Source organism: Heterocephalus glaber, unplaced genomic scaffold (genome assembly GCF_053883595.1).
Source record: "Heterocephalus glaber isolate CG9 unplaced genomic scaffold, H.glaber_assembly_v1.0 deba00001600, whole genome shotgun sequence".
Taxonomy (NCBI): Eukaryota; Metazoa; Chordata; class Mammalia; order Rodentia; family Bathyergidae; genus Heterocephalus; species Heterocephalus glaber.
In genome coordinates this window covers 41,548,676-41,560,054 of record NW_028258372.1, presented here as the reverse complement: position 1 = coordinate 41,560,054, position 11,379 = coordinate 41,548,676, and the positions used below count along the sequence as shown (strand labels likewise).

At 44.3% G+C, this 11,379-nt stretch overlaps 1 protein-coding gene across 2 annotated transcripts; it reads left to right on the top strand.

Moving 5' to 3' along the window:
* Positions 1-5,999: 5,999 nt before the first annotated feature.
* On the top strand, positions 6,000-10,906 carry Rab29 (RAB29, member RAS oncogene family). 2 transcript variants are annotated; one of them, XM_021242405.2, is made up of 6 exons: positions 6,000-6,093; positions 6,385-6,615; positions 8,431-8,502; positions 9,229-9,410; positions 9,709-9,830; positions 10,108-10,906. In XM_021242405.2, the coding sequence occupies exons 2-6, from the start codon at positions 6,492-6,494 to the stop codon at positions 10,220-10,222; spliced, it is 615 nt and encodes a 204-aa protein (XP_021098064.1). In that variant the 5' UTR covers positions 6,000-6,093; positions 6,385-6,491; the 3' UTR covers positions 10,223-10,906. The 2 variants fall into 2 exon arrangements, with proteins under 2 accessions (XP_021098064.1, XP_004862140.1); XM_004862083.3 differs by having other exon boundaries at positions 6,010-6,093; positions 6,382-6,615.
* Positions 10,907-11,379: the final 473 nt, after the last annotated feature.

Here is an 11,379-nt window from a genome sequence, read left to right as displayed (position 1 = left end):
GTCAGCAGGCCTCTCTTTGAGCTTGCTCAACTTGTCTCTAGGAAGGTAACCCTGGGCACCTTGCTGTGGAGCCTTCTGGTTGAATGCCCAGGTGGCTCACGAGCATTTCACCAAGCTGCCTTCCCTGCCCCACAGCAGTCACTAAAATGCATGATCACTGAACAGCGGCTGGGGCCTGGGGTTAAGGCACAATCGGTGGGCTGCGGGCCCTCTTCTGTCCCAATCCACCCCTCTCCTCTGCTGCAGGGCCACTCACTGGGTCAAAACACACTTCCCCTCTGGTCCTAGGACCGTGGTGGTCTCCAGAATCCGGGGATCATACACGCCATTTGAAGTCAAGCCTCAAAGTCCTGAGGAGACTGCCTGGCACTGGATCATTTCTTCAGCAAGTGTTTGTTGAATTCATACCATAGCCATCACCAATAGCTACCTGGCATCTGCAGCTTACTAAGATGTAGGCCACATCCTCTGTGGAGTGCTCTTGCCAAACATTTCTCCTGTTTTCCCAATCTTGAGGAAACAAATTAGACAATCCAAAATGTGAGACTCTCTACCGGACAACTGGCCTGGACTCTTAAAAACAAAGCCAATGGAACAAAAGGGAGAGAAAAAGTAGGGGATTGTTAGACTAGTGTTGTCCAATAGACTGTTTTGGCTCCTTGTTGGGGTTTTGCCTTGATCCAGAGTCTTACTCTGTAGTCCAGGTTGGCCCTGAATGCACCACATAGCCAGGCTAGCTTTGAACTTGCAGTAATCCTCCTGTCTCAGCTTCCCTAAGTGCTGGGGCCTACACTTGGCATGCTACCCACAGCCAATAGACTGTTTTGTGCTGACAGAAATAGTCTGTGTATATGCTGTCCAAATTCGTAGCCACCAGTCAAATGTGGCTATTCAGCACTGAAAATGTGTCTGGGCAATCGATATAAATTTATTTAATTTTAGTAACAAAAATGTAAGTGACTACACATCACTACTAGCTCCTATATTGGACACAGCATAGTCCTTGATTAAAAGAAACTAAAGAAACAGAATAACCAGGGTGGGGATTTAGCTCAGTGTTGCTGCCACCTGCCTGGAAAGCACAAGGTCCTGAGTTCGATCCCCAGTAACAGAAAAAAAAACAACAACAGAATAACCAAATGCCATGCTCATGAACCTTGAACCTTGATTGGATTCTGGACCACAGATGGGGCAAAAAAATGAGAAAAATAAGGGGGAGGATAAAGAAGTATAAATTTAAACTGTTTAGTAGCTGACATTATTGAACTAAGATATGATTGTGGAATTTTGCTTTTGTGGGATAATTTCATTATTAGGAACTATATGCTATTGTATTAAAGGTTGAAGTGTCTGCTACTTAAGGTTGAATAGTTCAACACACAAAGATATAAAGCACAGGGCCGGGGATTTAGCTCAGTGGTTTCGCTGCCTGCTGCACAAGAGCAAGGACCCGAGTTCGATGCCCAGTACCAAAAAAAAAAAAAAAAAAAAGATATAAAGCATATACAGGTATCCCACAATATTAGTAATTGATAAACTCAGCAAGAAGATATACTGGTATACGTTGTACTCTTCTTTTACCTTTCCTATGGGTTTGCATTTTTTAAAAATAAAAAATGAGAAGAAAAATGTAAAATAAAGAAATAAAAAGTCAGACACCCATGGGAAGTGTGATAGGAACAGAGCAAGGCTTTCCCCAGCTTCCAAAACACTGTGTTCCAAACACGTGTATGCAAATCAGGTGTTTGGCTCTCTGAATGTGTTTTCCCACTATCTTATTTATAACTCTCTCTCTCTGGTAAATTGCAATTAGAATTGCAGCTGATGCACCTCCAGGATAGGGATGCTAAGCTTGCTTCTTTGATAGAAGTTCTGTGACTTGAGGGGTGGGGGCAGCAGAAACTTGCAAGATTCCCTTGTAGGTCTTGACACCCCACTTCTCTGATTTGAGAAACTGAAAGTGTTCTTCTCATTGATGAAGAGGAATTTTGGAGTTTCTACTTACTGTGCAACATGCTGGTTACTTATAAGTTAAAATAATTGTGAATCATTCACATAATTAAGTGACCAAAAGTTAAACAGAATATGAATGCCACAGATGACAAAGAAGAGCTTCAATAACAAGGAAAATATTTATAAATGAGCTGATATTTAAATCAGGCCTTAAAGCACCATTTCTCAGCATGGAATCTGGCCTAGCAATCACATGTGTACTTGCCAAAAATGCAGATTTCCCCTGGGCCCAGTCCCAACCTTACAAAGTCAGAATGTCTGTATTTACTAAGCAATCTAGAAGATCTTTATGAATGTTAAAGTTTGAGAACTTTGTGTGGTAAGATTCAGATGTGTAGGGAAAAAAAACCCTGGAGACTATTCTAACAGGTAAAGCATCTTGGGCAAAGACACAAAATCAAAAATGAAATTGTGCTTTTAAAGAGAATAAGGAACCACATCATATAGGAGGAGAAAAATTCTTCCCTTGAGATTAGATGAGATAAAGTAGTTAGTAGGACAGGGCAGGTGCATAGAAAGCTCAGCGAGGTTGGCCAGTTTTGAAAAGATAGTTGGCTGACAATAAAGAAACAAGCATTGATGTTTTAGGATAATCATCCTGGACAATTGTATAGGATGACTTAAAGAGGGTGAAAAAATGAATCAGGGAGACCAGTGAACAGGAAATTGCAGTAATCCAGTGTGAGAGAGAGAGATCCGCTCTACCACCCCTTATGTTCTTATCTGGACTCTTTGGCTGGATCTAGAACCCCCATTTATGTAAGAGCTGATTAACAAAAGAAAAGCATAAAAGTTTTATTAAATTTACATTTACATGAGAATTTTCATGGAGTAAAGTCCAAAGAAATGATAAAATCATGATATTTTTATACTTTTTAGACAAGAGCAGTACAATTGGGAAGAAATGATAGGACAAGTGGATATCTTGACTAGGGTGACAAATTCTATGGATGCTGCTAAGAGATCATAGAGGGGAGTGTACAATCTAGTAGACGGTAAGAATTATGTCAGAGTTTGTTTAGTCAGCTCCACTGCCATCTCAATTACCAGTTCTGGTGATCAAGGTTATTTTTCAGCCTTGGTATGTGAAGGACATCCCTCCCAAAAGGATGTTTATGGCATGCTGCATGTAACAAAACAGACCAGATGACACTTCCTGCAGTTACAATTTCTTCAAGTGATTTCAACTTGAAAAAAAATCACTATACCAATTTGGCATATTTTGAGGTGACACATGTTTATCTCCTTCACCAGAGTGAAATGAGGATACCTAAACTAGGAAGGCATTACTGGATAGGGACCAGAGAGGATGGGTAGGTGAAACATTTTGAAAGAATCAGTAAGTGGTGGTGACTGACTTTCTAAAAAGGGAACAGACCAGGGATTTAGCTCAGTGGCACTGAACCTGCTTTGCAATTGCAAGGTCCTGAGTTCGATCCCTGGTACCACAAAATAAATAAAAAGGGCCGGGGATTTAGCTCAGTGGTTTCGACGCCTGCTGCGCAAGCGCAAGGACCCAAGTTCGATCCGCAGCACCAAAAAATAAGTAAACAAACAAACAAACAAACAAATCAATAAATAATAAAAAGGGAAGGGGCTATAAACAGATGTAAGTAAACAAATGTTAGCAATGCTCAAAGTCTGAAGTCTACCTGAAGGGAAAAAAAGAGGTCAGTGACAAAAATACAAAAACAGAAAAGGAGCTGTTTTTGCAGTGAGGTAGCAAGAAGAGACTATGGAAGTACATCCAGGTGAGGGTACCTTTTTGGCAGTTGCACAAATGTACCGTAATTGATTGGCAATAAAGAACAATTTTTAAAAATTTTTTAAAAAAAAATAAAGAAAGAACAATTAAATTGAATACAAAGAAAGATTTGAAGATTCACTGAAGAGTTTATTGAATGATCAATTCTAGGACCAAGAGTTAAGGCTTAGGAAATACTTAGAGAAAGATGGGACGGAGAGACACCTGAAAGAAAAATGATCATCAGGGAAGTAGGATGATGGGAAAGAAAGAACAGCCTCACAGAAGCCACGTGGGGAACAAATGTCAAGGAGTGACCAAGTATGTCAAAGAGGAACTCAAAAAAGTGGATCTTGGGCCTGGAATTCAGCTCAGTGGTTCTGCCGCCTGCCTCGCAAGTGCAAGGTCCCAAGTTCAATCCCTGGTACCAAAAAAAAAAAGAAAAGTGGATCTTTAAAGTTAAATAGCTGGCCTAACCTCCTGTACCTGGGAAACAAACATTTGGGGCTAAGTATGTCGTGCACACGTGATGTTCTTTCCTCATAGACCGTAGCAGCAGCCTCTCCACCAGGGGACCCAGGCAGGATTTCACAGTGTCAGGCCCTCAGCTGATTCCCCATGGCTGGCCCTGAGGGAGTCTCTTCTTTTGGTCTTGGGAAAATCATAGAAAGCAGGCTTCATTTTGCTTGCCATGGAGCTCATGTCCCTTTGACTCCTACCTAAAGGACAGGCCAGTCAGAAAAACTACAGACTGAAAATTTTAAATTATTTGTCAAACTGGAGTTTTATGATTATTCAGGGGCAACAGCAATAAATGGCTTTCATCTCAAGTGATATGAGTGCCAAGTATAGGGGTTGTGGAAGTGAGAATGAGGAACTATCTCTCTGTTTTTTGTCTGTCTTCACTGGTAATTATTAACTGTTGCAACTTTTGGCATGTGTGTTTTTCTAAAGGTTGGTCTCTTGGCTCAAATTTCCATGAATTTGCTTGGTATTGAGTCATATGGAAGAATATGAAATTATGTTCACAAAGTCCTGGACTTGTCTATTTGAAGGAACAGAAAATGGACTTCACTTGGAGCAAGATAGATGAAGGTGAGGTTTTTATTAATGGGCAAATTTTTTTTCCTTTTCAGTACTGAGGATTGAACCCAGGACCTTTTCCTTGAGCTAACATCCCCATTATCCACCCCCCACCCCGCCCCTTTAGAGACCAGGTCTCATTAAATCACTTAACTGCCCAGGCTGGGCTCAAACTTGGTGATCCTCATACCTCAGCTTTCCAGAGTGCTGGGATTATAGGTTAGTGGAATAATTTTTAATGTTTACTCTATAAAACCTTGAAAGATAAAATTGTATGGGGACAGATTTAGGCATGTGAGATGATGTTGAACAAATCTCCAGGGAAGGGATATTTACTAACTGTTACAGTCAGGGTTTGCAAGGGAGTAGATTTAATACAGGACACATAATGTATAGGATTATTTTATAATATTTACCCAAAAAGTCAAATGCAGAGGAGCACAAGAGATCTGTGCACACACTAGAGACCTGAAGAATCCAACCGAGGAATTGGATCCCACGGCAATGTCCCAAACAAGTCCAGCTGAAGGCCTAGAGCCCAAGGCAATGTCCTCCATGAGCCCAGCCAGAGGCCTAGAGCCCACGGTAATGTCTCTTGCAAGTCTGCATGGAGGATCTGCATCAGGAAGGCCCAAAGGCCAGTGGTGGAAGCTGGAAAGTCTTTGGGGGGTGAAGGACCTGTGCCACCAGGCTGAGGGATCTGCACTGGAGCCAGGAAGCGATGTTCAAGACGAAGATCAGAGCTCCCCTGACAAGAGCTGCAGCCATCTGTGGTGACAGCAAGGACCTGAGCTCCTCTGACATGAGAACAGCCAAGTTCCTATCAGGAAAAACAGCCCTGCCAAGCTTCTCCGGGAAAATCAACAGCATGCAATGTTCCCCTCCAGTTCTCCTCTTACGTAGTTGACAACAATTCTCAAGTGGGTCTTCCCCACCAAGAGCTACACTCAGTTCAGCTGGGCGTGCCAAGATGACCATCAGTTAACCCACCGCATTGACCTAGAAGTATTTTAAAATAAGATTCCGATAGTTGAAAGAGTTTGAAAACTTGAAACTGAGCAAGTTTTCTTAAACGAGCAATAGCCAAGAAACTACATTTCCCAAAGGGCCTGGCGTGCGAATCTCCGCACTCGCTAGGTCTCTTCGCGGCGAGGCACGCTGGGAAATGTAGTGCTGTAAGCCGTCCTGCACGTGACGCTTGTAGAGGGAGGTGCGAGAGCACTGCCTGGGACTGGACAGGGTCCGGAACCCAGGTACCCGCTGGGATTCCCCTCACAATTTGGTGTGTGCGGCGGGGAGGGCTTCCGTCGTCTATCGCCAGTTGTGTCAATGAGCTGGCTCGAGTTCAGGGGCTGGGAAGTCCGGGCGGGTGAAACTCATGCATGCCCCGTCCAGACTCTCGGCAGCCGGGCGGGGCGCAGGCGAAGGTGCCAATGTCGGGGGCTGGAGTCACGTCCTGAGCCCCACCCTGGCCGCAGCGCACGGGGAGGAAGCGCGTCTCGGTTGAGCGCAAAGTTTCCTTTTTTGCTTTCTCGTCAAAGCAGCTTCTCAGGCGAGGGGTGGAATGCCTCACTTCAGCTTGCAGAGGGCCCGCGGCCACAGGGGTTAAACCAGCGCCTTCCGGGCCTCCCCGCTACGCACCCCGCCAGCCATGGGCAGCCGAGATCACCTGTTCAAAGTGCTGGTGGTGGGGGACGCCGCCGTGGGCAAGACGTCGCTGGTGCAGCGGTATTCCCAGGACAGCTTTAGCAAACACTACAAGTCCACGGTGGGAGGTGAGACTGCGGCGGGGCCCACCAGGAGCCGAGTGCAGCGGGGAGGGCGCCCTTGGGCTCTTCCTCTGGTCAGGAAGTAGGCGTCTGGGTTCCCCCAGGAGTCCTGGCTGGGCGTTCGGCTTGCCTGTCTCTCTAGGGACCCCCGGGTGGGATTTCCCAGCCTGAGCCGACACTATGGAAAAAGATAGGGCAGAGGTGTGAAGATGACAGAGGAGGAAGGGAAGATGTGCTCGAGCCATTGGGCTTCGCAGCCGGGCAGGGGAATGTTGGGGACCGTGCCAGCTGAGGCTGGGGCCCTGCCCCTTACCGATGCTCCTCTGATGACCCGCGTGGTTTTTGTCCATTGATTGCTGCAGTAAAAAGTAACCTAGGAATTATTTTTGAAAAATGGGAGGAATTCTTCAAAGGATGAAATATCCTATCTCTCTGACCCATCTTGCCCCTCTTCCCCTCTTCACACTGGGGAAGGGAGGGAGGATGGGGACAGGAAAATTGATTCCTTTCTTTCTCACTGTGACCTTTCAACTCCTGAACTGTTTTTTCAAAGGTGGACGTGACGTGTTTTTTGTTAACTGGAAAATATTTAGATATAAAGAACTGACGATGGGAAAAAGCAACTTAAACTTTTATGTATGTCTACGAAAACAGCTTTTTTAAAGAAAAAACTTGTACTGAGGTACATTCTGAAAATGTGTGCTGCTGTTCCCATGAAAGTTTTTTGTTTTTGTTTTGTTTTTAATACCAGGGATTGAACTCGTCACCTTGCGCCTGCGAGGCAGATGACAGCACCACTGAGCTAAAAGCCCCGGCCCAAAAGTTTTTTTAAAAAATTAACATTAACAGTAAAACATCCTGTCTAAGAATATCCAGCAAATTATAATTTTCAAAGACTGCTGACCACTCTACTGTTTCCTCCTCAATAATATGAGCGTCTGTATTTCATGGATAGATAGCGAGTTAAAAGTGTCCTGCCAATTTTTACAGTTCTAGTTTTACATTAGTAAAGAACAAATTGACTTGGCTACTTTTTTTCGGTGGATTTGATTCCTGTCACAGATGTGGAAGAATATATCTCCAAACCTTGGAAATTATTCTGTTTCTGTCCTTAGCAGACAGCTTCCCCCCGGGTACTCCTTTAGCCTTAATTCAGGGAGTCTCGGCCCCTGCACAGACTTGGCAGACTCCACCAGATCTTAGGCATCATCCATGAAGTGTCCTTTTCCCGGGAATCCTCAGGGACCTTTTTCATTTATTTCATTCCTGCCTGAGATGATTCCTACAGCCTTAATGAGGATGTGGAATCCCCTAGGGTTTTTTTCTCATAACACAATTTGATTAGAAACCAATGGTGAGATTGAATGTGGAAGATACAAAACCAGCCTCACTTACCTCATTTCCTCCAACTTCTTCATCATCCCTTGCCTGAGAAAACCCCCCCAAATCTCCCAGAAAGTTTAACCTGAGAAAAAAAGTTTTCATAATCACTTGCAACCCTCCTCTCCCCAGCTTTGGCGACAGATAATATCAAAAAATTGGTGGGCCGGGGATTTAGCTCAGTGGTTCCACCACCTGCCTTGCAAGATAAGGACCCGAGTTCGATCCTTGGTACAAAAAAAAAAAAAGAGTAATAATGAATTATCTGTCCCATGCTTAATGCACAAGTACGGGCTCATCTTAGCCTCTTGAGGGCTTAAAAATAAATAAATCAGATTGGAGTTGCATGTCCCAGGGGTTCTAATTGTATACACAATCTGAGTTTGTCCCTGGGTTTTTTAAAGATAAATTTTGTTAAGTATAACATATCTATATTTTCAGTGGATTTCGCTCTGAAGGTTCTCCAGTGGTCTGATTCAGAGATGGTGCGCCTCCAGCTGTGGGATATTGCAGGTAAAATGGGAAGGCCAGATAGAAACAAGGAAAGAAATGTTAGTTTAACAAGCATGCTCCCGGGGGAAAAAAGCAGGCCAGCCAAACCAGATATTTTTTTTTTTCTGAAGCTGGAATGATTGAGCCGCCCTAAAGATACATGAACTGAGAACATAGAACTTTGCAGAAGTTTTTTGTGGCTGTTTTGCCCTGCATAGAAGAGGAGCACTCTGTGTGGGTGAAAGGACTCCAGTGTAAGGTGGTAGATTGTCCAGACCATAGGTGGGTGCTCCTTTCACAGCAAGGGGTGGCCGCTTTTTCTAGGTTCTCAGCTTATCTTGGTGAGGAACAAGATTCCAGAAAAACTGGGGCCAGGGATTTAGTTCAGTGGCGCCATGCCTGCCTCACAAGTGCAAGGTCCTGAGTTCGATCCCCAGTACCAAAAAAATAAAATAAAAGCTTTTATCTTCACTTTAGAGATGAGAAATCTGAAGCAGAGAGTGTGATTTGCTCAGTCACATAGCTAGTAAGTGGCAGCACAGTGATTTGGACTTGAACAAACTGGGTACGGAATCTGCCTTGGAGTAACTAGGCTTAATAATTCCCTTTATGAGCTAGAAAGAAAAACTAAGAATCAGAAGGGGGAAATAAGGGGCTCCCACAGCAGAGGGAGAGCAGGCAGGGTGGCAGAGAGGTGGTGAGAATTGCTTTCCAGATCACCTTCTGGAAAATTCTCTCTTCTCCCAGGGCAGGAACGCTTCACCTCTATGACCCGACTCTACTACCGAGATGCCTCTGCCTGTGTCATTATGTTTGACGTTACCAACGCCACTACGTTCAGCAACAGCCAGCGGTGGAAACAGGATCTGGACAGCAAGCTCACACTGCCCAGTGGAGAGCCCGTGCCCTGCCTCCTCTTGGCCAACAAGGTGTGTGACTGACGGCAGATGATGCCCCTGGCCTCTACCCGTGGTCAGAGAATGCACAGATTTGAAATGCATCTGACTCTGGGACTCTGTTTCCCCTTTTCAAGTTGGCAGAATCATCCCTGCCTCCTTTCAGGGGATGTTGAGAGTGTGACTCTCTTCAGGAAGAAGATTGACTAGATTCTAGCTGCTGGTGTTCTTAGCCATTGGTTGGAGAAATGTTCCAAACCCACGGGTATCTGATCTGTGTTCCTGTTGTGAGGAAGTTGATGGTGTTACCGTTTATGTTTTTCTTTGTTAGTGTGATCTGTCCCCTTGGGCAGTGAGCCGGGACCAGATTGACCGGTTCAGTAAAGAGAACGGTTTCGCAGGCTGGACAGAAACATCAGTTAAGGAGAACAAAAATATCAATGAAGCCATGAGGTGAGTAGCTCATACTGATCTGGTTTATCCGTCTTCCACCGTGTCCCCACAGACCATCTTTTCTTGTTTCTGAACAAACAAGAATGGACTAAACCACTGTAATATCAGCTCCTGAATTTTAGGCCTGCTGTCTTCTGTCTAAGATAACCGGGGACAAGAGGTACTTAAACCTTGTGACTTTATTGAATGCTGTCTAGTGATAACACAGTGTCTGCCATTTCTCCTTTTCCTCTATCCAGCTTCTCAGCCTGAGTTTTCTTTTTTTTTTTTTTTTTAGAGTCCTTGTTGAAAAGATGATGAGCAATTGCAGAGAAGATGTCATATCTTTGTCCACCCAAGGAAACTACATAAATCTGCAGGCCAAGTCCTCCTCCAGCTGGTCCTGCTGCTAGTAGCCTTTGGCTTGTTTTCCATCCCTGTTCTAGGAGGTCTTTCCATCTCTCACCAAGCAATTTCATTAAGAACATTTGAACTGGGGCTGAGGATTTAGCTCGGTGGTTCTGCCACCTGCCTCGCAAGTGCAAGGTCCTGAGTTCAATTCCCTGTACAAAAAAAAAAAAGAACATTTGAACTGTTTCCTGCCTGCTGTCCTGTCCGGTGAGGGGGTCCATTGTGACTTAGACAGCTGGGCATTCCTGCATCTCCTGGCTGTTGGCTCTGACTTGTTACCGCCTCCTGTGGCCCAGTTAATGCCTTTATATAAGAAAGAGCATCTCATCCTTATTTGTGATCTAGAATTTCTTGGGAAGGATTAGAATTCAGCATCTGTTTTAAAAATTGTAATTCTCACCTACTTGTAAGCTTACTTTTGCATTTGATGTATGATAATATGACTTCAGGAAAATGAGATCAGATGTCTTTTTCCAAAATCCTCACAGGCCAGTGCTTTCAGACTCTTTCCATTGTGGACTTGGAAATTAAACATGATTCTGGGATGCAGAAATAGAAGGGACATCTGTGGGCTTTGGGTTACTGCTGGTAAACCAGTAGTCATTGCATTTAGTCACATTTGGAACTTTTAGTCATGATAAACTTTTTCTTGTTTTGACTTCAAGAATTGTCAAGTTTTTAAACTACCTGTCTTGTGTGATGAGAGCATTTCTTTCCAGCGAGAAATTAATCCTCATGTTAGATTTTTTTAGTATCTCCCCTCTGATAGGGCAGCAGCAGGAACTTGGGGATTCTGGGTTGATGTCTTGATGCACAGTGCTCCAAGTGATATTGTCACGGGAAATAGGAAATATGAAATATGACATCTCCCAACCTGTTAACTGTATGAGACACCAAGTTCTTGTTCTCTAGAAATCAAAGAATGAGTCCTAGGAACGATGGAGGTTAAAAGCAGGAAGATATTTATGGATAGGAGAGCTCCTGAGGGGCAGGAGGGGTCCCAAGTGGGCGGCCCAAGGACCCCACTTTACAGAGGAGTTTTAGAGGGTGAAACTCACGTGGGTACAACGTGGGCCACAGCCATGAACACCCAATAAGGTTACAGGTGCAGTCACTTAGGGAATGGTGTCCAGTTGGGAAGCGAGTCACATACCAAGTG

Bases quoted from the DNA above. Each gene is read 5' to 3' on its own strand.
- Rab29 (XM_021242405.2), top strand. From the start codon at position 6,492: ATGGGCAGCCGAGATCACCTGTTCAAAGTGCTGGTGGTGGGGGACGCC. The intron at 6,616-8,430 runs GTGAGACTGCGG...CTATATTTTCAG, and splicing joins CTACAAGTCCACGGTGGGAG to TGGATTTCGCTCTGAAGGTT. The intron at 9,411-9,708 runs GTGTGTGACTGA...TTTCTTTGTTAG, and splicing joins GCCTCCTCTTGGCCAACAAG to TGTGATCTGTCCCCTTGGGC.